Raw genomic sequence first — 26,437 nt, 5'->3', positions numbered from 1 at the left:
ACCTTCTCTGGAACTTATAACACAAGCTTTTCATTTGCCAAACTGAAGTAGACATCCAATAGCTCAACACGGGATTTTATAGCTACCCTTCAAGGATGTCATGAGCAGATGCTTTAACTGAAGCACCTGACACAGAAGTGCGTTTGTCAAGGCCACCATCTGCAGAGAAAAAAGTCAGTAGGACTTGTTTTCTTCTTACCATTCAGAATATACAAACACCCACACCAGAATACTGCATAGTTCTGCCTTTCTCTAGTGATCAAGATACTCATTGCTCAGAAGAAGCTTTGTAACATTCAGTTTCTTCCAGAAACCCCAAGAGTGCTCTGTGCTGGGTTTTTTATTCACCATAACAGCTAACAGGCATTCTGGAAACACAGGAACAGAGCTGAGGAATACCAAGGAAAGAATAAAGTGAAAACAGACTGAACATCAAGAATAAGAAATCATCTTACCAATCTATAGGATCTTACCAATCAACAGTAATTCACACAAACCCTCCATTATTTACTTCACAACTTTATTTCAGTGGAAGTTATTGGTATAAAATTTAGTATCTAATTATACTGATACGAGGGACTTTCAGGGAAGCTTATTTTGTCCTCTTTAGTGTCTTTTGCAATTTGGTCCTCAGGTATGTTTTAAGAGGACAAATATTACATGTGTACCTTTAATTTCTGTACAAAAGCACTTCAAGTCTTTGTTTTGTTCTTCTGAGTACAATACCCAAAACATGCATATTGTAGACAATATAATAGTCAAGGAAATATTGTCCTTCTTTAAACTAAGGCAGTTAAACCCCCAAGAATATCAACTCAGTAATTTAGAAGAGTAAAAAGGCTTCCTCAGTGCTCATTTACTCTTTAAGCAAATAAGTAAGACACAGCCTCTTGGAATTACCAGATTTGATTGCTGTCATTATTGAAAAGACAGATTGTCAAGGACAGCATTTAATTATGTACATTTTACAATGCCACTAACCCATCAACTTTTGAATAAGAACATCAGCATTAAGAACTGTGTAAACCTACATGCAAAAATTGCAATAGAATTTTTTTAATAGAACCAAATTGGCAAGTTTTTGGAAAGGATATTTCAACATTAAAAAGAAAAGTCTATTAAAATAAGCACTTCAAGTAACTTAAATATCTTTAGCAAACATGTCCAGCAAGAAACTTCCTGTAAAAGAAATTGTTCTTAGAACAAAAAGCTAACAAATGGCTATTTAGCCACTAATTTTTCAACACAGTGGTGGGTCTGTGTGAAACAATTTGTAATCTAAATAAAGCGAGTTCATTACAACGTTAAAAAACATACATTAAGCAGGACTGATTAACTATTGCATTTCTGTATTTACAAAAGTGCTTAGCATAACAAAATTACCTAAAAAAATATAAACTTTACCAATATCATTTGGTTCTATGTGTATTCCTAGACCTGCATTTGGAAAAAATAGTATTTACACTGCTAGATTTAGACAAGTTTCCTATCATTTTTAAAGAAATTTAACAAAACTCCCCCCACAAATGGACCCCTTTGTAAGTCAGTTCATCTGGCTTGGCTCATTAGAAATAGAGCAGAAGCAAATTCTTGAGAACTGAGCAGTACAAATAATTCTAGCCATTGTCTGTGGCATTAGACCCCAAAACAGGCTGCCGACAAATTGGGCAAGTGGAATTTTCAGAAAGCCAGCGATCAATACAGTGAATGTGAAACTCATGCATACAAGGTAACTGCCTTAGTTTATTCCCTGCTGCATATTCGTTAATGCAAACACTACACGTTTTACTTCTTTCGTTTTCAGCGTGAATATCCCCATAGTTCCGCGTAGAAAGATTGTCAATCTGCTCTTTGGTTAAACCTCTTAAACGATCATCATCGTCATCTTCATTCAGCAAGAAGAAGTGGGCAAGTCGAAGTATGGGCAGTGTTCCATTTTCCACTAAGTTGTTCACATCCTGAGACTGCCTGTTATCTTGGTTCTCGTTACGGCGCCCATAGCGTTGACCGTCATCCCTCTGTCCATTTCTTTCCCTGCTGCCTTCTGCTGCATGTCTATTTCTCGACGAAACCCCACTTGGATCGCTGCTGTTTGCTGAACTTGAGTTGTTCTGTGCATCTGATAAGGGATGACCACCTCTCTGCACTTCCGAGTTGGATTCAGTTTCCATTAAAGAGCTCAGTTCTCCAAAGCCCGTCATAATTTGTCTAAGGATTGAGCGAAGAGCCACTGATGAAGGTTCACCAAGCCCAGCTTCTGAAATACGACGGAGAGGTACCCGTATAGTGCTAACATAGGTTCGAATACCCGCCCGTTCTGATCGTGATATTGTATGCCGAAATCCCCCACTGTCACTTTCAAAGGTAACCGTGTTTTCTGACATTCCTACTCTAGAACGAGTTCTGCTGGCAATACTGTCACGGTCTCTGTTTTCTCCAGGACGAATTCTTCTCACCTGGAGATCTAGTGTAATTGTTGGATGCCTTCTGACAGCAGCTACCGGCCTACTGGATTCCTCCTCCTCCAAAGTTATTCCCAAGGACGGAACTACACTGGGAAGTTGAGAAGCCTGAGTGTTGCCTCTTGCTTGCTCTTCAGCAGGTTGTGGAGAAGCCTGAGGTATCTGTCTTCTACTTCTGTTGACTTGCTGTGCATTTCTATCCTGCCTCTGACCACGTTCCTCAGAGTGAACAGCATCACCTTGCCTTTGCAGCGGAGAGCGGCTTCGACTACTTAAGGTTGACCTCAGCCGCAGAATTTCTAGTCTTTGGTTTGTATTCATCTGAACATTTGTTCTCGCTCTACCCCTTCTGACTCTTGTAGAAGTAACTCTTCCCAGCATTTCTCTCCGTTCACCAGCAGCTGCAGAATTATTACGTGTAGTATTATTTGTTTGGGAAAGGCCTGTCAACTCCCTTGTTCTACTCCTAAGCCTCCCTGAGACTGCATGAGAGGCTACTTCAGACCTTAGTGCCATGGTACGTCCTAAAAACCTGGTCCTTGCAGCTTCAGTGCTTGCCTCCCTTGCAGCCATGCTCCTTGTTCGTGGGGTTACTGAACTGGCAACTAGTTGACGTCTTCTTTCCAAATACAGTCTGGCAGCATCTATATCGACATACTCCTCGCCAGGAGTTTCAAAACTGTTATGATCATGATTTATATTGATTTCAAGACTAAAACGAAACTCCCCACTGTTCGGATTTGTTCGACTCACGGCTCTCCAGGTTTGGTTCCCACTCTGTCCACTGCGAGTGGCATTTCCCGTGCGACGAAATGTGTTAAGCCATTCGAACAAAGAGTCGCCATTTGAGTTTTCTCCAAGAACATCAGAATCTGAGAAACAAAGAATTGCAAAAAGTCATATGACTGCATGCTCAGCATACTACGATGCACTCTAAATCCTCTATGCTTGCTGGGCTCTGACTTCAGAGACGACACAGTAGCAGGACATTGCTGTTCCTTCCTTAAGCTATCAATCTGGGTGTATTCTAGTCAGCTGATTTTGATTCAGCAAGAAAAAGCATAACAGATTTAGTCTCCTTTTGGAAAGCATTTTTAAAAGTTGTTTTCCCTAAGCAGTGGAACAAATGATCAGAGAATCATAAAGGTTGGAAGGGACCTCTGGAGATCACCTAGTCCAAGCCCCCTGCCAAGGCAGGGTCACTTAATATGGCAAATATGAGCACTGAAGAAATGAGGCTGCACACACAGCATGATTCAGTTTTCAAGATTCTCCACAGAACTCTCTCTGCATTCCCCTTTTATTAGGGTTCTTTTGGTAAACAGCACCTGGTGTTGTCATTCAATTAACTAGAATTCTCATGACTTTTTGCAAACTCAGTGTTTTCATTCACACGCTCCTTCCCAGCTCCAAGGCCGAACACTCCCTTTTGATTCCAGTTAACTGAATGCAGGTGCTGCTGGCTTAACTTGTTCCCACAACTTACAGCAGGTGACACAGGAGCGCATCCAGGTGGATGCATGGTTTCAACAGATTTTCTCCTTTTGTGCAAATATACTCTTTCCCTACTACAATATCCACCAGCTCCATTTTCAAATCTCCTCCAACTACAAGCCCAATTGGTTACTGCTAACTATGTGTATAAAGCAGGCCAATGGTCATGATAACAGTGAAGGTTTTCCCTTGAAGAGATCAAATTACATTCCCCCTACTCCATCATCTCCCTATGTCCATGAAACCTGCAAGAACTTTGGTATCTTCATTTCTGAGCTGCCAATTCCTCTCCTAAGTCTGATTAGAACTGGACAAATGATTAAGCCAATATTACTGGGGAATTGAAGACAGAATGCACATAATATGAACAAGCCTCACTTGACTGGAAGAAATGGAAATAAAACAACAAGAATTGCAAAACAGTAGAGAGATTAACTGTTTTCCAATTAACTTATTTTCCAACTGCTCTGATACATAGGAAAAACCTCTAAGAATTGAAGAATTAATTTTTTGTGCTATTACATTTACTAACAAAGGAAAATAGGAGCAAATAATTTGTGGTCAACATAAATCAGTTTTCATCAAGTACTTCAAGTTTGTTTTCATATCATTAGGAAATCTCAAGATCTTACTTTTTAACAATTCAGAGAGGTGCAATGGAATAAAGTAAGACTTGAGATAAGTCTCTCTTAAATATCTGTACAGAACAGCATTTATGCATCATGTACCATGTGTATCTATATATATGAATGAAGAATGTTTACCTCCAACAGTTCTACCTTCACCTTCTCTGTTATCCAGATCAGACTGTGATGCCAGACGCTCCTTAGCCCCCTCCAAGCGTTGCTGCAACTCTTCTGCTGTTATTTCCCCTGAAATAATTTACATTTTGATAAAGCTGTTAGATAAGACACTATAACTGCCTCAACATAGCCATGCAGAAATAACATTTTCTACCTTGAATGAAAATCTTCAGAAGGCAGATAAAACTGATGTAACCAGAAAGAAAAGAGCACTAGTGTGAAATTATAATGCAGGTACACAGATAACAGAGGAAGTAGGTCCTGGGGTGGAAGATGAAAATGTCAAGAATATGCTGGCTTCCAGTAACAACTTAGAGGCCCCCAAAATTGCCACATATCAACAGATATACTTTAATGTACCAAATGTTAATTATTTGGGTTTGGATATTACCTGTACACAAAGATGCTACATTTGAAAGTGTAATACTTTTGTTCCATATGGAGGTTTTTTCCTTTATACAGAGCCACAGAAGTCAAGCTACTTGAGTCATGTTACCACATGTGGTGCCTGACAGCAAGAGCGTTACTTCGCATTACATCTTTTCTACTGAGGGTATCCACATCTTACCAGGAGTGCCAAGCAGGTTGCTGTCTCTCATTAACCTGTAATCTTCTTCGTTGAGCTCATTAATGAACTGGTAATAAGCCTCCTCCCTACCAAGGCGCTCCAGCTGTCGTTGTCTCTCATCTTCGCCACGACTACGCTCTCGTGAAGATGCCTGTTCATTGCCATTTCCTGTGCGGTGTCGAGAGCGATCCATAATAATAATGCTGAGCTGTCCTGAACAAAACCAGAAGGTTAGACTGCGCAGCAATTACAGTAAGAATTTACCTAATTTACAGTAAAGAGTTTCCTCTTTTCATTTTCAATGAAATTAGTTTATTAATAGCTAAAGATGATTAAAGTGAACCAAGCTCCATGTTATTTGTCAAGTCAAACAGAGAAGTTTATTATGCAAATGTTTTACTTGTAGTTTGCTCAAAAATAGTTTCAAGCCCCCTTTCCTCACTAAAAGGACCTATTGGTTGGTATGGCAACTTTAAAATAAAAAAATCATGACAGATTTATTTTTTTTTTTTAGCTAGGCAAGGATATTTTAGAAAGTTAAAGAAATAACATAAGATCTACGTCCCTTCTTCCAAGTAAAATACAATAACAGTGTGCAGTATTTTACAAGATGAAGTATAACTGAAAACATGGTTCTCTAATTACTGGACTGCAATTACCCAGTGTAGACTTCTGACAACCACAAGTAAGGTAAGACTACATATTTCCGTAGGGATTTCAGTGGGGTATTTCTATCGGTAATACCCTTCACATAGCACAAAGCCTATGGATTTATTTGTGGTGGAATGACTCTTTTGACATCTTTTTACATCATTTGTATATTTTCCTTGCACACTCTAATCCAAGGATTAGCTACCAAAGGAATACCCATCTCCAGAAAACAGGTGTAAAAGGAAAAGGGCTGCACTTCACGCATAGTTCTTCATCACTTTTCAAACACTGAACCAATGGGTCCACACTGTTAGAAGGCATAAATAACCTTCAATTTCTGTGCCATTACCACCTCTCTCTGATGTGGTCCAGTGTTGAGTCCCATCAGCATCAGCTTTTCTATTTTCTGAAGAAAACTTGCTCTTCAACACTCAATTTAAAAGAAGAAAAAACATCCTTTCAATGCAGCTCCTTGTTTAACAAAAGGCATCTGTAACACCTGCTGAGGCAGACACCTGACAAAAGAGATCACTTCTCTACACAGATCATCAGGCCAAAAAATCCCAACCACAGGGCACCACTCTGCTTGCATGCGGTTAAATACCTTTCGTTTGTTGGGGTTTTTTTGTCAATTCACACACATATAAGAGTCACTTCAAGTTTAAATTACGGGGCAAACACAGAACAGCATTCTCAGCACACTCCTGATCAGTAATTAGCCTTCACAGGACAGGTGATGAGACAACAAACAGACCAAACGAACTGACTATTAGAAACACATTCAATTAAGAGCAAATCTTTATCAATGCTGCAGATATAAAAAAAAGTAAATCAGAAAGTGTATTTGCCAACAGCAGAAGCTGGCATACATTTAATATACGTTTCTTACATTCTTTGTGAGATCCATTCTGATGTATCCTTGGTCTCATTATTTTCCAGCCTATCTTACTTCCCCCTGCCAGCCCCTGGTAACTGCACTTCTATACACCTCTTCCCAATCAGTCTTTCTACTCATCTTCCTCCTGTGCCTAACTTTAAAATAAAGTTGATGCATTTGAAACTTCCCTCCCAGCTCTTTAACTCAGATTTTTATTTTTTTTTTTTAAGTAGAGTATCTCCCCTTCAAGACACTTTCCATTCCCATAATATTTGTGGGGAGGTTAAAATCACTGTTGCCCTCTTGGCTCAGCCTCACAAACTGTAGTTAACTGCTGACTTCCATTTCCCACAAGAGCTACGCTCAAATCAGGTCAATTCTCAAATCACACTTCTAAATACAAATTTCTCAGGTAGTTCTTTCTCTTACTGCCCTGAGTTCCTCAAAACAATAGCAGTTCCCACCCAAGCCCCAACACCCCCCCACTAATTAGCACTATCATTACCTTGACGACACCCATCGTTTGACTATTATCATAACACCCAATCCATACCGCACTAAATACTGAAGTGCCTCTGTCCTGGATGACTTACAACTTAACGAAGGTGAAGCAGGAAGGGATAAGAGGACAGATAAAATTCATTTAGTTTCACTTGAGATTGCTATTTAGACGAAAGCCTTAAAACAACTAACATGTCCACAATGACCATACCTAGTCAAGCGACTTCCTGGGAACATCAGTGTATTGCTACACGGAAAAAAATCATATATATGTATGTTCTTAGAATGACAAGTATATCATATGTAGTCCCCCTCAAACTAAATTTAAGGTGTTTTTCAAAAGAAACATTCTTTACTTTTCAGTTACCATCCACAGCAAATCTGGAAATCTCTTTGATTTTGTGGGTGGTAGTAAAAAAAAAAAATACTCTTTTGTTGACAACTGTATGGTAGGATGATTAGTCACACTCTTTCAATGACTCACTTAGAAACAGTTAAGAAGTGTGAAGTGCTTGGTCGTCCCATCTGTTTAACATAACTGCACGGATGACAACTACTATCCTTATTTATCAAAAGCCATCCAAACTAAGTACTTTGGCACTTAAAATGTTTTACTTGTGAAAGTTGAAGGGTATTATCTGCATCAAAAATGAGGTACTTTGTCACTAAAATATTTCAGAGTATTGAAAAGTTGAAGGGTATTAACTAAAAAACGGAAATCGAAATCCACTTATGACTCAGGATTACTCTTCCTTTGCAGAGACAGGACCCACATGCCAACAGTATACATTTTCTAGAATTTTCAACCTAAGATTTAGTCCTTATAATTTATACCTTATGATTTTAGGTTTTGGCCTGTTTCCATGAATTACTACTCCTCCTGTTCAATTAGGTACTCATCTTCTGAAAGACTAGCACCTGATTGTAAGGCGACTGACTACGGAGTTTAGCTGAGGAAACCTCCCCTCTGGCTCCAGAGGGCTATTTAAGCATTTCTGTCACACTGCAGCCTCCAGGCAGGATGATCTCACCGACTTCAAAAATTAAAAAAAACCCCAACAACAAACCAACCAAAACACAAAAATAAAAATCAACCAAACCCAGAAAACCCCACGCACAGAGCCTGGGGAAGGAGGGAAGGAAGAAGAGAGAAACGAAGAGTCAGAGAGTAATGAAGGAACAGCCCGCGGGACACCCAGCGCGACCCAAGCCCGGTGCCTGGGACCGCCCGCCCGCCCGCCCCCACCCCCCCCCGCCGGCAGCAGGGCCTGCAGAGGCGAGCGCCGCGCCGGGCCCACGGTGTGCGGCCTCCCGGGCAGGACAGGGCAGGTGCCCGGGCGGGCCGGGGCTCTTGGGGTCTCTCCGGGCTCTGGCCCGGCCCGGCCGCCCGTCGCCGTGGGGAAGGGGCGGGGAGGGCAGTGACTGACAGGGCTCCTGCCCAATCACCGGGCCGGCCCGCGGCCGTCGGCCAATGGTGGCAGGGCTTGGCAGCGCGTGCCCTCCCGCCTCTGTGCCCCCGGGGCTCCCGGCCGGGCCCGGCATGGACCGACTCCGACCCGGCCGCACCGCCACCCTCCGGCAATGCCCGCGGTCCCAGCTGCCCTGGCCGCGCGACCCGCTGCGGTAAACCGGCCCATGCCTGCCGCCCGCCCCGGCTGGGGGGAGCCTGCCGAGAGCGCAGCCGGGGAGACCCGAAAGCCTGTCCCTGCCTGCTGCCGGTGACGGCGCCGACCAGCCTGGCTCAACCCCGCTACGGGCTCCGCTCCGGTCCCCTCGTCTCCCGGCAGCGGCAGGAGCCGCCTCCACCAGGACGATACCGACCCCTTGAGTGGACGAGCGGAGCGCGCTCCAGCCCCGATTGCGGTCCGGGCACCGGCTCCAGCTCCAATTGCGGTCCGGGCGACTACCGGCGCCGCCGGCGCAGGTTCCGAGGGCGGGAGAGGACGGCCCCTGCCGGGAGCCCCGCCCGCCGGCGCACGCGCACTTGGCACTTGACAATAACACCCCTGAGGAGTAGGATTGTGTATAATCACTGCTCCCAGGCCTGCTGCTGTTGTAAAGGGGACGCCTCTCCGTTTTCCATGACTCTGCCTCTCCTTGCTTCCTTCCTGTTTACCTTCCTTTCTGCAAGAATCTTCCGCCTTCTCCATTTTCGCTAAAATTTTCAAAAAATTTAATTGCTTGGTCCCGTCACAGAGGCTGATTCGTCTCAAGCCGCGATTTTAGCAATTTCGATTTGCAGAGCCTTAGACAGAAGTTTTTCCACACGGGATGCCGAATCTTTCACAAATTTTGCATATGCTAATTGTGGATACATTGACATCCACAAACTCGCTCCTCCGAGTTGCGTCTGCAGATTGTCACAATGCGTGGTGGAAGCTGCCAGGCTACGACTGGAGCGTGTTTCACGTCTTGCACAGACTCTCTGAATCAGCAAAATGAGAGGATTTTGCGAGAAGGGTGCTTCAACTACGCAAAAGAACCTCATCCCTAGAATATCCAAACTGCTCATACCACTGTTTAAACTTCCTCGTAGAAATAAACAGAGTTGGCGTATTTTCTGTGCAACTGGTCTGGATACAGAGGAAAACTCTCAGTAATGAATGAGCTGCTAGGAAGGGCCTAGAGCCACCCTCCAGGAAGATACTTTCACTACACACCCAGAATTTTATTCTGGCTGAGAAAAAGAGTTTACACAAGTGTTACATTTAGGTTTGGTGTTAGTTTACATTCCTGTTGTGCTATGAGGTGGTTTCCATGAGACAAATTGACGGCTGGGACACAGTCTTAACACTGAGGCCAGACCAGAGAGTACTCCTTCCTGCTCACTGCATTCAGGAAATGATACCCTCTTTGTTTTTCATGTTCCTTGCCAAAGTATGAATAATTAGTATTCTATTATGATTTTCTTTGCCTGGATCAATTAAAATATGTCCTTCTCGAAGATCAATTTTACTTTCCTAATGAAAGTCTGTGTATAAAGTAGTGCCCTGATCCCTTGAAAATTCAGTTTCTTCCCACAGTTGTTTTTGATCCTGGTTTTGAAATCCTTTCATCCTACAGTCTGCTTTTGGTAAGCATTGTTCCACTGTCAAACTCAACATCTTCTCTGGTATCAAGCCCACATATGGACTCCTCAGCAAAAAGAAATTTATTATTTAGATGAGTGAATGAACCCATATTTCTATACAGAAACCTTACACTGAATTAGTATATTTTCCACTGACCTGTCCTCCAATGCAGAATTTGGTGTTCATGTCCTGTTCATAGTGATGTTTCACAACAGCACACTATAACTAAGTAAAGTATTTGTTCATTTTATGCTGTGTTGTTAATAAAACAAACCAAGAGTGGCTCTTTCTTGGAATGTGATTGCACTGTGGTAATGCTTTCCACAGGAAAATTCTCTTTGCAACTATAATAAAAATAGCCTATGGAGGGCAGCAAACTTCAGGCAATTACTAAGTTTCGTATAAAAGAGAATCTGAGAGCCTGGATTTAATTTGACTGTTCAGTCTTTTAAGTTCTTTAGAAAGTAACTTTATTATATTTTATTATTTTATATTATCAAAGCAAGGCTTCATAATCAGTCTTTTTATACTGGATCTTTGTATGTCTAGGTGACACCAAATTGGTGATATGAAGTTGATGGGACATCACGAACCTCATGAAGTTTAATGAGGACAAATGCAAAGTCCTCTATCTAGGAGTGACCAGCCCTCTGGGACAATACTGACTGGGGGCTTTGCTGACTGTCTCTACTGGACAGGCTGAGGGATCCTGATGGCAGTAGTTTAACAGGACCCGACAGCCATTAATCTGGAGAAGACTGGGAGGGGATCTTATCAATATATATAATAATCAAGAGGATGAAGCCAAACTCTTCTTGGTGGTGCAGAGCAATAGGACAAGGGGCAACAGGCAGAAACTGTAACACAGGAATTCCACCTCAACATGAGGAAGTAATTCTTTACTGTGAGGGTGACTGAGCACTGCAACAGGTTTCCCAGAGAAGTTGTGGAGTCTCCTTCCCTGGAGTCATTCAGAAGTTATCTGGACACAATCCTGAATAACATGGTCTAGAGAACCCTGCAGGAACAGAGAGGTTGGACCAGATGACCCACTGTGGTCCCTCCATCCTGACCCTTTATGTGATCCTGTGAACACAGAAAACTGATTATCAGGAAGGGATTGGGAAGTTAGTATTTCCCTTTACATTATTCCCTGCACGTGAAATACAATGCCCAGTTTGGGAGGTCTCCAGTAGAACAATCCTGATATGGAAAATTACTAATAAAGTGGAGTGACTTCTGCCGAGAGCACTAAGATGGTCATCGGCTGGAGCACTTGCCATGTGAGAGAGGCTGTGAGCCCCAGGGCTTCTTCAGCTGGAAGAAGGAGCAGTTTGCCAGTACTGAAAAGGAGCTTGCTGGGAAAACAGAGCCAGAATTTGTACTGATAGAAGGACAAAAAATTTTACCCTGAGGATAGTCAAGTCGAGAGAGGCTGTGGAATCTCCTTGCATAGAGGTTTGTGAGACCTGAGTAGACAAAGCCTCAAGCTACCTGAATTTAAAAGTAGCCCTGCTCTGAGCAGGATATTATCCTAGATAACATCCAGAGATTCCTTCTAACCTGAATATTTCTAGGATTATGTGAAATAATATAAAATAATAAAATAATATTTAATTTCAGGGTTTATTTCCTCTCAGATAGGGCTCTTTTCAATAACAAGAATAACCAGGAGTTCATAGGCTGAATTTTCAAGGTTTGTTGAGATAGAATCACAGAATCATTTAGTTTGGAAAAGACCTTTGAGATCATTGAGTCCAACCATTAACCCAGCACTGCCAAGTCCACCACTAAACCATGTCTCTCAGTGCCACATCTGCACGTCTCTTAAATACCTCCAGGGATGGTGACAACTGATTCTCTGTAAGGAACATAACACAACCAGACTGATAGTTACTGTAGGTGGTCCCAAGTCTGGCAAACAGATGTTTCACTGAATGCAAGCACAACTCTCCTATACAGCACCTGGATACAAAGACCTGATTTATGTTTGTTAATAAAACTTGCACTCCAGCTAGAATCTAGGATGCTTTATTAGATCAAGTTGATCAACTTTATAGTAAAATATAGTTAAGTGGAAAATTAAAAAAAAAAAACAACACATTGCTTTTCATAGAAAACTGTTTATAGAACCAGCACTTTACTTACCTGCTTTAAGTAAACTGTGTTCTTAAGTGCTGCCACTATTCAGCTAACTCACTCATCTGCCCATAAACAACTGCAAGGTTTCTAAAAATACTCAAATTGTGCAAGTATGACAGTTTGTTTTTCTTTGCATACAGAAAAGAAAAAAAAAAAAGCCACCACATTATTCTCTTTCCTTCAGCTTTCCCTGGACTAAACAAAAATGGAAGATGTAGAGCACTTAGCAGGACTGAACCTTTTTCATTCAAGACCAAGCTGGGAACACCTGAGTCACACTGCTAAAGAATGTCCCTTTGGGTATATGGAAAACTTTTAGCAGGCAGTTAAACTGTTACATAAAGTTCTCTGAAAAGCAAAACCGTGTTCAAATTTGGAAAATTAGTAAGTTGAATGAGTGGATATTCTAATGGCATGGGGATATGATTGAGTGTTATAGGTTATCCACTTATAAAGATGAGAAAGACAAAACATTAAACATGTACTTTTCTGTGTTTTTATTCTATTTTTGAAGACTGCAAAACAGAGTAAGCAGCTTGTTGTACATTCTCCAGCTGTAAGCTTTGCTTCACAGACTCTGACTCTAGCACCATCGCCATGGCCATTAGCATGTAAACACACACCCCCCAAAACTAGCTTTGCTTCTTGTACCACTGCTCCTGTTTGGATACGGAACCTCTGTTAGCTGGTGCTGTACCCCAAAAGACAGCATCTACTTATTATCACAATCGAGCTCGTTCCCAGACAGTCGAGGCTTTCACCTGAAATACAATTCCCTGAAATACATTGAGAGATGTTAAATGATGTCAGCCCTCCTTAACTACTGTCCTCTCAGGACATAGCTTGCTTTGACAACTGTCTCCATCCCTCTGCACATTATCTGTGTAAATAACACGGTAGCAGTGGCTTTCCTATGGAGAACTTGGACATTTTTCAAAGGTGTGGTGATGTCAAATGAAAAAAGGGTCAAAAGTGTGTGTATTCTGGATGTATTAGAAATTACACAAACTTGGAACAGAAGGATATGATAGAGCAAACCACGAATGTTAGAAGAAAAAAGAGAAAGAGGAAAACTCCAAAAAGCCAAATTCAGCATATATTTTTTAATTGATTCCTCAGACAGCATGAAAGAAGGGAATACAAAACACCCACTGAAAGATAAGGAACCCTATCAATTAAAAGGGCCACTGTGGTGACCAGTGACAGGACCCAAGGGAATGGCCTGAAGGTGTGTCAGGGAGGTTTAGGTTGGGTATTAGAAAAAGGTTCTTCCCCCAGAGGGTAGTTGGGCACTGGAACAGGCTCCCCAGGGAAGTGGAAGCCTGACAGAGTTCAAGAAGTGTTTGTACGATACTCTCAGGCACATGGTGTGACCCTTGGGGATGATCCTGTGCGGGGTCAGGAGTTGGACATTGATGATCCCTGTGGGTCCCTTCCAACTCGGAATAATCTGTGATTCTGTGTCCTCAGTTGTGGGATTCTCTTAATTTCAACGATGCTAACAGGTTGTTAGAGCAGCACAGACCAACCAGTCTGCCCTCGCCAGCCTGGATGGAGCTGGGGACCGGCATATCCCCCATAACCAACCCTCGCGATGGGAACACGCCCTGCTCGCGGTGCCCCTGATGGCGGGCCTTGTGTCCCGCCCGGGGACTACAACTCCCGGCATGCAGCGCGGCCCAACCGCCCTCCGCCCCGCCCGTACTACATCTCCCGGCGTGCGGCGGCGCGCGGGGCCTGCCGGGCCGGGCCGGGCCGTTGCACGTGGTGCCCTGCCCGCGGCCGGGGAGGCGCCGCGGTTTGCGACGTTGGTTTGCGGCAGCGCGGCGGGCGCGGCCCCGAGAGTCCGCCCGGGCAGCGGCACCGGCGGAGCCGCGGAGCGGGGCAGGCGGGGGAGGAGGGAAGGAGCGCCGGGGCTCGGGGCGCGGAGCGAAGGGAGCAGCCCCGCCGCTGAATGTTCCGCGGGGCGACGCGGGGGCCTCCTCCTCCTTCTCCTGCTGCTGCTGCCGCCGCCCGGTGTGCGCGGCGGGGCGGGGCGCGGCTGCCGGGGGTGGCGGCGGCGGGTCACGGCGGGCGCCCAAGATGGACTATGATTTCAAGGTGAAGCTGACCGGGGAGCGCGAGCGGGTGGAGGACCTGTTCGAGTACGAGGGCTGCAAGGTGGGCAGGGGCACCTACGGGCACGTCTACAAAGCCAAGCGCAAGGACGGGTGAGTAAGTGGGAGAGGGGGCGAGGAGCGCGGCTCCCCACACCCCCGGGCCCCGGCCCGTCCGTACCCCCCTGCCCCGGGCCGCGTCCTGTGTGCTCCCCCCATGTGCCCCCCCGCCCCCCGGGTTATGCCGCCCTTTCCCCGGCCCTGTCCCATCCCTGCCCGGGAGCCCCGCGCTATCCCGGCCGGACGGTGCCTGGCTCCCCTGGGTCACTCCGGGCGTCTGCAGCCCCTCAGCGCGGTGACGGGGTCTGCTTGCAGCACGGGTGCATTTGGGGAGAAAGATTTTGTGGCCGAGGAAAACCCTTCGCTTAATGGGTTTTCATTGTGAGTAAATGAGTGGCGGCTTACACTGTTAAGCCTGACTACCGGCTTCATAGAACGGGTTTTTTTTTTGTTTGTTTTGCTGTTTCTTTTTCTTTAAACAATGCTGGTTTTTATGATTTATTACTTGTAGTCACCATTTTGGGTCTTCTTGCTGGCAGCTTCGGAAGCCAAAGTCTGCTCGTGCTTTTGGAGGCTTTAGAATGCTTTAAATCATCCTTTGTGCATGACCAGTTCTCGGTGCAGACCTGAGTAAATTATTTTTCTTGGCATAAGCATTTTCAAGAAAGACCTAGCAAACTGTCATTTAGGTTTCCGTCGTCCGTGACATGGCATCACTTGCTGAACGGCGGAACAATAGGAAGTAGGGAGTAGGAGAAACAGGAGAAGTACGGGTTGTTCCTGTAGAAGGTTCCTAAATTTTAAATTACGTTCATTCTTTCTGTTACAGTCTCATTGCAGTGGTGCTCTGTATGCTGTCATTGAAATAAGGTGTATTTTAAAAGTCTGGGTCTTATTTTTACATTCCATAAATAAAAAAAATACTTTTAAAGTAGGCAGTGGTCAGTCATGGCCAAAATATGATCCAATCGTGTTTACATAAGCTTTAGTTCTAGAAAGAAATGCTTTAGCCATTACCTGTAGAATGATTGTAATGTGACTGATTGCACCTTTTCTTGTCTGTGTCTTAAACAGGTTGATATTAATTGCAGCACAGTTACTTCAGCATGAATTTTGTTTAGTGGTATGAGTCAGGTAGCTACTTTTTTATACACCTCTGATATTTGCATCCTTCAAACTGTTCATAGGAGAAGTTCTCAACTTGCCCAAATTCTTTTGCTTCTGGGAGGCTAAGAGGAAAAATCCAGTTGTGACTGTGATAAGCTATTGCCTCAAGTCTCCTCACATGCAGGTACTAATTTTGCTGGTACAGCTAGCCCTGGTTTCTGTGCTGATAAGGAGATCCGTAATATGAAAAATAGACTGAGGTACTGAAAGATACGGCCACATTTCTAATGTTCGTGTCAGGCTCTTTCCGGCTGTTCGGCGTGGTGGACTGCCACTATGTGTAGGAAATACTGCTGAAGCACGTAATCAGACATAATTCTGGTGAAACTATCAGTATGCTTCATGTTGTTTGGGAGAAGCTGTTTAGAGTTGCTGGTGGTAGTGCCATTTTGAGAAATTTCAGAAAAAAAAAAAGGAATTGTTTGCTTTAAAAATGGGTAGTTACTCAAAGGTGGCTTTATTGTAGGATGTCTATGATTTTAAATCCTCTCTTGTTGGTGAGTGGGGAAATCAAGGTATGGTATTTGAATAAAGTTACAAAAAAAAAAAAAAGGTGAGCAACATGTATTGTCTCCATTTTATTTTGCCTTATTGTTCATTTAGTGCCTCATTTACAATCCCTTTCCCTGATACTTCTCATTTGCCTTTCTGATTCTGAAAACTTTTAAATACGCTGTGTAATTGCCCTTGGACAATCACTAAAATTTGTAAAATAGAAACATCCATAGGTGCATTTGCAGCTTGTGATATACTTGTACATATGTGATCTTAAATTATAAGGGTAGAATTAGGATTGAAGTTGAGGGTTTCATTTACATACCTTTAACTAAAGGGAATCAATAAAATTGATGAAGCAAATGTGAAATAACAGTTTTCCTGAAGCTATGGTAGATGGATGTTATGTCTTTCAGCAGAGAGTATCTGAAACAGATTTCAATGTTTGCATGTTGTTACATGCAAATATTGAAAAAATATTCTCTCGTTGTAGTATTCCTCGAATGGTAAGTAGTGATCAATCAATAACCCATTTTTAATTGTTTCTAATATCTATACAGCTCAAACCTTCTTTTTTATATTTCTCTTGAGCTTACAAGTGTGCTTTCAACTTTGTTACATGGTTCTAATTCTTTCTTTAAATAGCACAAATATTTCAAGTCTTTTGATACACAGTGTAATTTTTAGAGTACTTTGAAGAGCAGGCTGCAGGACTACAAATATTTTGTTAACAATATTGATGCAGCTTTTCCTTAAATGACATCTTTTACTATGGATGTCTAATGAATAGAAGGATCACAGAAAAGAAGTAAATTTTAGGAATTCAGTTTGTGCAGATGTGTATTCTAAAGCCCTTCGTGATAAAAATACAATTCAAGAGTACTAGGAGCAGCGTCTGTAGTACGACTGCAGTCTTCACCTCCTTTTTTTTATTTTATTGCTTTTACAGCTGCCTCTGAGGTGCAGTATGGCAATTGAAAACTAGATAGCAGCTGTGTGTCCTAATTGTAGGAAGTTAATTGTATGCCATTGGATCGACACAGAAACATTTTGGAGGATGGTCCTATAGGAATCTTGATGGAGTGAGAATCCTTCTGATGTGCTCTAATGACCCAGTGACAGTGTAACCTGGATTTCATGCCTTGCTCCAGCAGAAAAGCCTTGAAGTGCCCTTTGGCATAAGGTGAGGGTTGGGGTCTCACCTGGTCTTTCTTGAGAATCACCAGGTAGAGCTCCATGGGGGTTCCTCACATATTAGCTGCCAAACTTGACCCAGCTGAACACCGAATCAGCCGAGTGTCAGGCATCACAACTGAGCTCTACTTGGTGCATTGCCTGCAGGAAAATTGTATTCTCAAGTTTTTATTTTAATCCTTCTTATTTTAAGGCTGTGGTCTATGTGGTTGCATCTTCCTGGCTTTTTATGAGTGGTGCTGTCTTTTTCATCAGTGCAGTACCTGCAGTGGGCTCTAAAACCTGCTTAGAACAAGCTCTGTGAATTCATGAGCTTTAATTTTATAGCAGAAAGGTATACAAGAAGACAATTGACTCTAAAGGCAGACACTGAGAAGGAATTGCAGGCATGGTGTGTTGAACATCAGTCTTCAGATAAAGGAACTGTTGCTCGTCTCTCGTGGTGGTAGGATAGTTTACCTTTTTTTTTTTCTTTTTGGTCCAGAAAATGTCAGTTATTTCCTGCATAAAGGCTGCTTAGCATGAGATTTGGGTGCTCCCTCAGGACCATTGCTGAACCCGGATATTAAACCTACCTATTTGAGTTATACTGGACTTGGAAAACATGCCAGCAGTTTTTGATTAGTGGACTAACATACACATTTTTATTTATCTATTTATTTTTTTTATTGACTAGATAAAGCACCTTTAAAGCTCGCTAGAAGCCAAATGCCAGGTATGGGCAGACTGAGGTGGCAGGACACTTGGGGCTGCTTGTGCAAACCTGGTGGCCCAGCTTGGGCAGCACACCAGGTACATGCTCTCCTGGAACTGGAACCATGTGCTGAGTGTGTGATAACGTCACAGTGGTGCTCAGTTTTAATGGGATTGATCTTGCACTGCTTTCTTCGCTCTCCTCTCCTTCAGTTTTTATGATACAGTGACAGAAATCTGAGAGAGAGGCCTATTCTGTGGAGCAAGGCTGTCTGTTTCAGTGGCAATTTGGAGTGTTTCCAAATACTCATTTTTCCTGTTTATTGGATGTGGTTTGGATGAGAATAAGAAACTCTTGAATGTCACTGTTAGGCAGCATCTCACTTTTTAATTATGACAGCAAAAAATTATATAATTGAAAGTATTGAACTGTAACATCCTCTAGTGCTCTATTGAAGGCTTTTCGTAGTCTGGGAAAGATGCTTAAGTTGTGAGACTGGTGGGGAACCAACAGTAAGCAAACTAGTGCTCTCCCAGTTACTCTCAAGAACTGTGAGAAGTGATCTTGGTCCCAAACACCAATGGAATTGGAGATTTTTTTTTTTTATATTTCAGCTATTACAGTTCTGTGTTGAAAGCATTGCTATAGGCGAGGGGAACAGATTCTTTCATTTGAACATACTGACACATTGTAATTGACATTATGAAAATATATTTATGTGCTGGACTGGCATGCTTGGAACAATCAAATCTAATCTACTTTTTTTTTTTTTAACTTTGAGGGTCTGTATGAGTTGTAAAAACACCAGAATGGTGGAAAAGTAGATGTCCAGTAAATTACTGGGTTACTTATTTTCTAATATAACATGTCATAATTTCTACTTACCAGTTAAAAAGATATTGCAAAAATGATGATTATGTTTAAAAAACTTTTGTATAAGGAGAAACTTTGAGAAAAAAGGGATGGAGAGTATTTATCTTTGAAAAAATAGAAGGCAGAATGTATTTAAGTTAGAGAAAATAATGAATGGTTTGGCTAATGTACAAGAAGCTTGTGCTATTCTTGTTTCACAGCATTTGAAGAGTGGGGACATGGAATTTTTTTTGAAAATAATAAGGAAATATTTTAATGCAGTGTAGATAAACTGTGTGACCTGTTGTCAAAGGAAAAAGATAAGAGCTTAGTGTCAGTTCTGAAATGTTATCAGAACCAGTCACTTCTGCCTAACTGTTGTAACACATTGAATGTTCTTCTGCTGTAGAAGTTAAGCTCTTCAGTTAGAGATCAAGCCAAGCTCTGCAATGCATGCAGAAAAACCCACTTTGGTTTATTTAAGTAATTCTGAGTTTTTGATGTCTTTTTGTTTTGTGTTGTTTAAACACTTCAAAACACTTTCTGGCCCTTCATAAGGTTGTTAGTAGATTAGTTGCAGTTTGTCTTGTGTTTGTGGGTGTGTATTGATGGAATTACATCAAATGATATTATTTTGTCAAGGTTTATATCAAACTGATTTTTAATGAGAGTTTCATTGAGTTTGGGAGTGCCACAGGTAGTTGTAATGAGTCAAAATTTTTCTTGGCGAGAAGGGAATCAGCAGGACTGGACTTGGAACTTCTTGATTAGTTCTGTATCGAGCTTTTACAGGAGTTGTATTATGAAGTTCATGCTGTTAGTTTTTTCTATCAACTTCCAAAAACTCTTGTCTTCTCTTAATTTAATAGACATGAGATAGTAACTTTTATGCTTTTATGGTTGCGGTTGTTTTGTTTTGGTTTTTTTGTTTGTTTGTTTTTGTTGGCTGAATATTTGTGTGTTGATTTTAACTGTTTTGACCTGAAGCAGTTGGTGGAGATTACAGACAAGTGGTGAGAGCCACAGAGCCAGCATGCAAGTCTTCGGCTTCTGACTCCTGTCAACAATAGTGTGGAATTTCTAAATGCCACAGACTTTATTTATGTATGTAATATGTGCTATTATCTTCTTAGAATATATGCCCTGAGTCTCTTTTGGATCCCTCACCATAGTAGTTAGAAAGTTCCCAATTAAACTATATCTACATAATGAGGTAGGCATGCTGTATTGCATGAAGTCTTGTGCTCTTAAATACTTATGGTAAACCACTCTTTTAGCTGTCTTCCATCTGCTTCCTTCCCTTCTCACCTGGTTGGTTGGCTCCAGGCTTTATAGGTTTTTAAGGTCATGTGGATGAGTGAGTCCTTCGGTGGCCCTTGGACTTTATTTGGTGTGATCTTATCTTGTCACAGATGTGTTGATTTATTTGCATACCCTGCAGCAAAGATGAGTTAGTGTTTCATTTCTACCTGAAGCCTATGACCAGTGCCAACGGGAGGGCATGAGAGCAGTGTTGCAAAATAACAAAGAAAAACACCAAAGATCTCTACGTAGTTTTATTCTGGATTTATAAATTACAATAATATATGTAAATAATGGGGGCATGTACTGCTGTACTTGATTTCTCATGAGGGAACAGGGCATAGTTTTTGAGAGTACTGATTATACAGAAGGTGCATGTCATGAGAGAGCACTGCTTTCAGCCAAATGTCATTGAAGTAATATATTCACTCTAGATCTTGAGTATTCTTTGATTTTTCTGTTTTGAAAGTCTTTCTGAAGTTTTTTGTTCAACCACAGAACAGCAATGTCCTTTATTATCATTGGAATCTGAAGAACTGTAATTTGCTGACTACTGTAGCAGAAACTGAAACATTTCTTTATTCTTAAGACTAGACTTTTAGTCTTACTGGAATGTGAAAACTACAGTGGAAACATGACGAAAGTAGAGTGACTTGGGTTTGTGTATGGCAAGGTTGTATGCAACAACAGCCGACATAGTGGTATGTACTTCACAAGACTTTCAAGTTACAGCTCAGATGTGTCCATTTTGGCATTGAAAGGTGGTTGTTTTGCCACTGTATCAAAATGGTTGTAAAAATCTGACTCTTTATTCAACTTTACTGCTTAAAAGCCATTCCTTGGTGTACCTGAAATACCAATAGAAGCAGATCATTCTGAATGGCCAGTTAATACCGAGATGCTTCCATCTTTTGACAGAATAATTTGCATTAGCCAAGTAGCATGACAGTGAAAAGCAGGACATTAATTGCAAAGATCTGGGTAGCAGGACCTTCTAAGCAAAGTACTGGGGGTTTTGTTTTTTCTCTTCACCTTGTTCACCTATCAACTTTCTTTGGAACAGAATTCTTTCTTTCTGCTATGGATCCTTATTCTTGTCATTAAGACTGAGATGCTGTAGTTAGATGAGGACATGAGGCAGTGCACAGGCTGCTGGTGTGGATTGTCTTCCCATCTCTGCTGTGGTTAATACTGTTAGGTGCAGCTGCAGTTCCAGAAGGGAACTTTCACTTTCTTTTATTTGGATTTAAACATAAAACTAGTTTAGTAAGAAGTGGAAAGCAGGATGGTGAGTGCTAGTCCTGACAACTGGCAGCTAGCAGAAATGCTGGGCTACAGCCTTAAAAGGAGACACCTCGTGCACCTTATAGAATCTCCTTTGTTTTGTGTTGACTAAGAGTAAAGAGTACTGTTTTCAGTCTTTACTATTTGCCTGGTGTGCTGGTTTTTTGTCTTAAAATAAAATGTTTTGCCATGTCTGTATTTTTGCCATACAGTCTTTCAAGCTTGCCTCTTGTTCTTAACTGCAGAGGATAATCCTTTCATTTTGAAGTGTGATGTTAATCTGAATTCTTCTACAAGAGTCTGTAGTAGGAGCGATAGGTGAACTTCTCTGGCTTCCTTCCGTGACTGCCTTGGAAGCCATGGAAGCACAAGTGTGGTAGTTACTTGTTGCAGTGCTACTGATGCAGGGTATTGCTGGTTGGGGGTGGGTGAAGAGAGGGTCATAAATAGTTGTATGATCTTGTAGTGTCTTCTGCTTGGGGAGTATTAAAAAATGATTAAAATTTTTTAAGCGATAATGGCATTGGTTGCAGACAGACAATTGAAGTTTCCCAGAGAGTAATTTTACCCTCTAGACTTCTACATATGTAAGAAAACTCCCTATTTATCTTAGAGGCATTTAGGTTGGAAAATATCTTTATGATCATAAAGTCCAACTGTTTACCCAGGACTGTGGAGCCTAATGCCATCCTAGTTTTTGCACACATTTAGCTAGTATGTAACTGAATATGAAAAGAATAAATTGGAAATGGCTGGTAAACATGAATGACTGCGGAATGTTTGCCCTTCTGAAATGGTGTATGTGTATATACATAGCATCCAACTGAAAACCAGTTGAAGGGGAGAGATGATGTTTGTGTTTGTTTTGATTTCATTGTCTCTCCTTTTCTACATGCTAAAAATGGGCTCTTACACGTGTACTGGGTATTTTTTTGGTAAGCAAGAGGGTTTTTTGGTAGACTGCTGCAGTACGCTAGAAGCTATTGTGTTACTTTCTTCACCTCATCTTGGAGAATAGTTTCTTTGGGGTTTTCTTATCTGGTTTATGTCACCAAACTTGAAAAATTCATGAGGATCTTTGGGAGAGACTGTTCCATTTCCTTGCCTATAGCCATGAAGGTTGCATGCAATCATGAAGGATACCCAAGAGAGTGGACTTGGGGGTAACATTAATGCAATAGAAGTGATGGAGGTGAAAGGGAAACGTGGCTATCCATAGATACCAGAATGCCTAGTGGAGTACTGGAAACCATGTACTGCACTATCTCGTTCTGGGACAACAGTGCAGAACATGTGCATTTGTTGGGTGCACTGAAAAAACACATTGTGAAGGAAGAGGAGATGAACCTGGAACTCAACTGCCCTTCACGGGAAGGTGAGAGAAGCGGTGGAGGTGGCTGTGAGGCTCTGCAGCATTCAGCAGCTCAGAGCTTGGGCATCGTATCTTCATGGGAAAGCTCCTGTTTGTACAGCTGTACTAGGTCCAGACTATGACAGTGCATTTCTCTTTGTGTTAACAAACAGGCTGGAGACAGGAAGAAAAGTTATAAACTTTCCTGGAGCTGAAATCAGTGGTTGGTGTAGAGTAGGACTGGGTGTCTGTCTTAGAGAATGAGTAGGGTGGGAGAGGTGAGTCAGTCCTGGGAGTCTCCTGGACCAGGATGGCAGATCTTGCAGCTCTTGTTTTCAGCACTGAGTTTTGAGAATCCAGGTAGAAATTATGGAAAAAATTCTAGACTTGACCTGGAAGGAGCCCCTTATGTCTGAAAGCAGAAATAAAAGAGTAGCATTAAAGTAGGACCTAATTTTGTAATTTTGTGCATTTGAAGAAAAGTATTTACAGAACAAAAGTTGAGGTAGATAAGCAAGGAAGGGGGAAATACACACAGCGCAGGTAATTTGCAATGCAGTAGCAGTTCTTTAGTGAACAGGTTGAAAGCAGATTTTGAGAAAGTGTTTCCTCATATCTGATAATGGTTTTTGGGGGGGGATTTTTAACCAAAAAAACCCCAACAACCCAGGGGATGGCATCTCCCTTGCTTTCAGGGATGAGTGTGCTGAGGCTCTAACACCTCTCATACTTCTGTAGGACCTTTGCTGGCCTCTACAGATTCTAAAAAAATGACCTGTAAGGGATGAATATCCAGATGTATTTCCTAGCCTTTTTGCTGATTTTAAGCAAAATTGTTCGTGGTCTCTGCATGCGATAATGGTTCTGTGGAAAATACAGCTTTTAAGTATTTCTCCAAAACCATCAGAAGTCTCTTAAGCATAAGAAAAAAAAAGGAATCTTAATTTTATAGCTCTACATACTAATAACATCTGTATTTCTGAAACCCAAAGAATTCTGTGTCTGTACAGAGTCCCTCCATAAAGGGATCCGAGGTACTAGCTGCTTTTAAGATACTGGAAAATTGATGATGGACTTCCAGCCTTGCTGTCTTAAATTTACATAGACCGTGCTGGTTCTGATTGCATCTTTTTGTAGTTTGCACAGTAGTAACGTGAGTGATGACATTTATGAAACCTGATGTATTTGTTCTCCTCCCCAAGGGTGTTTGCTTTATTGTGGAATTATCCACTGTCTAAATGCAAATTCAGATTGAAAGTATGCTTGCAGCTAGGGCTGTTTCCTAGGATGAGGTAAGTAATGTGTTGTACAGAAGTAATAATCTGCATGTCTTCTGCCAGTCTGCTGCTGTGAAGAATCTTAGATTTCTTCAGCTCAAGTGATTTGAGGTTAAAATGTTTTGCTTTCTGGGTATGTGTTGGGGAAAGAGGAACTTCCAGATCTTAAACATTTACAATATGACAAAAGGGCCCATGCTAAAGGGATGTATTCAGAATTCTCATTTTGAAACTGAGTAAGAATATGAAGATTGTTTAATCACTGTGTAACTAGCTCACTTTTTTATGCTTGTTTAAAATATTAACAAAGCCAGTAGGTCTGTAATATTATAAAATACTTAAGAGTTCTGTATTGTGACTTTAGGTAGATGATGATAACAGTTCATCCTCATCTGTTGTTTTAAGTCTTGGAAATGTTCTTTAAGGTTCAATACAGCTAAAATGTGGCAAAGTAAAGTAATGAAACCGAGGCAGGAGCATCAAGATACTTAACTTCGCTGCTAATAAAAGGCTTGCTTTCTTTGTGGTTACCTTCTCCTGTAAAGTAGTCTTGAGTCTGGAGTACAGAAGCCTGTCTTGTGTGAACGAATGGGAATAAAGTTTCAGTTTCAGACTTCGTCCCACCAGTGCTTTAACTCTCATGTACCTCTCCCCCCGATGTCCCCCATCTTTTCTTCGGGATCTTGGCACGTAATGCTGTGTGTAATGCTGTGTGTTACTGCTACGTGTGGGCTGATAACCATTCAGGAGGGTTTTGTGTTCTGGCCGAATAGCCTGCTGTTCTCTCTTGTCTCCTCCAAGGCTCAACAAATGGTTTCTGAGACCTTGTCAAGCCCCATAATAGCACATTTGGGATTACAGCATAGCTTTATTCATAGTTACAATTTTTTGTTAGGTATGAGCCTACTTGTGAATGAATTGCTAACTTTTGTGTATTGTAGGTTTCCCATTTGAGAAATAGCTGTTTGAATTCAGAAGGTCTTTTCCAACCCAATGATTTTACGAATAAAGGTATTGGATTTTGCACAGAAGTATATGAAGTCCTTAGTAGCTTATATAGGAAAGGTACTGGATAGATAATTTAATATTCTGCCTTTTTTTTTTATGGAATTCTACTGATGTTGCCCTGTTGCATGTTTTTTTGCATGTCCTAATAAAAGACTGACTTAAGCATAGGAATATTGGGATGCCAAAGAATCCTTGTACAATTATACGTAATGTTCAAGCAGAAAGATACTACTATTGAGGCAACAGTTTTTATTCAACTGCGTCTTAACTACCTTGAGTGTTGAGTGGTAGGATGGCAAAGCATATTGTGCAGTCAGTTCAGAATTTGCAGGAAAAGAACTATAAGTCAGAATTAAAGCTCCAGATACTTCTTTTTAAAGGACAAAATGTTCAAGAGAACATAGTGATTTTTCTCAACTACAGATGATAGCCTAAACATCCAAAATTAAAATTATCCTTGAAAAGATTCACATGTTTTTCGAACAGGGAAGAACACAACTAAAGGTCACTGAAACAATCTGCCTGTTTTTCTGGGAAAGCTCTCTGATGTGTGCTTGTAACACCTTGCATACAAGATGTTGACATTTGAATAAAGGACACTTGAGAGTTGCTCTAAAAAAGAAGACTCAATTTATTACTATCTGTGTGAATAATACATGCAGCTGAGAACCTGGAATACAAAAGGATCTGAGTTGCAGCAATCCCTTGATTCCACTTTGTGTTTCTGGCCATGATGTGTTTTCTGTGAGAGGCATAGCCTTACCCTGTGAGCTGGGCGCCTTAGCTGCAGGTGTACTTCCAATTACAGCTTGCATTCAGATAATGGATAATCCCACAATGAAGCCTTGGAAAGTCAGGTTTCATCAGCTCTGCTGTTCTCACGGAACTACTGTGCCAAGATATGGAGCTCAACAAAAGCTACTGGGGCAAACTTTACCTAGGTGAACTTCAAGACAGCAAGGCAGCAAATTTGTCCCTGAGTGTAATTTGAATCTTATCTAACTTTTTGGACTTGAACAGCTTGGCATTCAAAATCTCTCATTTCCTTTTGGGTGAACTTCAATCCTGTTTAAGCAGGGTTGAACAAA

General features: G+C 41.8%; 2 protein-coding genes across 9 annotated transcripts in view; one reads left to right on the top strand and one right to left on the bottom strand.

Moving 5' to 3' along the window:
• Positions 1 to 503: 503 nt before the first annotated feature.
• RNF6 (ring finger protein 6) lies at positions 504 to 9,301 on the bottom strand. 7 transcript variants are annotated; one of them, XM_051779032.1, is made up of 4 exons: positions 9,178 to 9,301; positions 5,328 to 5,540; positions 4,721 to 4,828; positions 504 to 3,334 (listed from the first exon to the last, which is right to left on the bottom strand). In XM_051779032.1, exons 2-4 carry the CDS (start codon positions 5,518 to 5,520, stop codon positions 1,617 to 1,619), a joined length of 2,019 nt encoding a protein of 672 aa, XP_051634992.1. In that variant the 5' UTR covers positions 5,521 to 5,540; positions 9,178 to 9,301; the 3' UTR covers positions 504 to 1,616. The 7 variants fall into 7 exon arrangements, with proteins under 7 accessions (XP_051634992.1, XP_051634994.1, XP_051634989.1 ...); XM_051779034.1 differs by having other exon boundaries at positions 9,066 to 9,243; XM_051779029.1 differs by lacking the exon at positions 9,178 to 9,301 and adding an exon at positions 7,568 to 8,589.
• A 4,808-nt stretch (positions 9,302 to 14,109) lies between these two features.
• Positions 14,110 to 26,437, top strand: part of CDK8 (cyclin dependent kinase 8) — a 73,854-nt gene continuing 61,526 nt past the window's right edge. The window contains exon 1 of one of the 2 annotated variants that reach the window (XM_051779049.1): positions 14,110 to 14,779. In XM_051779049.1, coding sequence (XP_051635009.1) covers positions 14,652 to 14,779 — 128 coding nt within the window. In that variant the 5' untranslated portion in view covers positions 14,110 to 14,651. The remainder of the gene's footprint in view (positions 14,780 to 26,437) is intronic. The other variant, XM_051779048.1, reaches the window with a different exon arrangement.

Source organism: Manacus candei, unplaced genomic scaffold (genome assembly GCF_025592945.1).
Source record: "Manacus candei isolate 608988 ecotype Guabito, Panama unplaced genomic scaffold, ASM2559294v1 h1tg000014l, whole genome shotgun sequence".
Lineage (NCBI taxonomy): Eukaryota > Metazoa > Chordata > Aves > Passeriformes > Pipridae > Manacus > Manacus candei.
This window is presented reverse-complemented; position numbering and strand designations above follow the sequence as displayed.

Coding starts and splice junctions, on each gene's coding strand:
- RNF6 (XM_051779032.1), bottom strand. CDS start 5,520: ATGGATCGCTCTCGACACCGCACAGGAAATGGCAATGAACAGGCATCT. Junction 4,829..5,327: donor CAACCTGCTTGGCACTCCTG/GTAAGATGTGGA, acceptor AAATTATTTCAG/GGGAAATAACAGCAGAAGAG. Junction 3,335..4,720: donor TGAAGGTAGAACTGTTGGAG/GTAAACATTCTT, acceptor TTTGTTTCTCAG/ATTCTGATGTTCTTGGAGAA.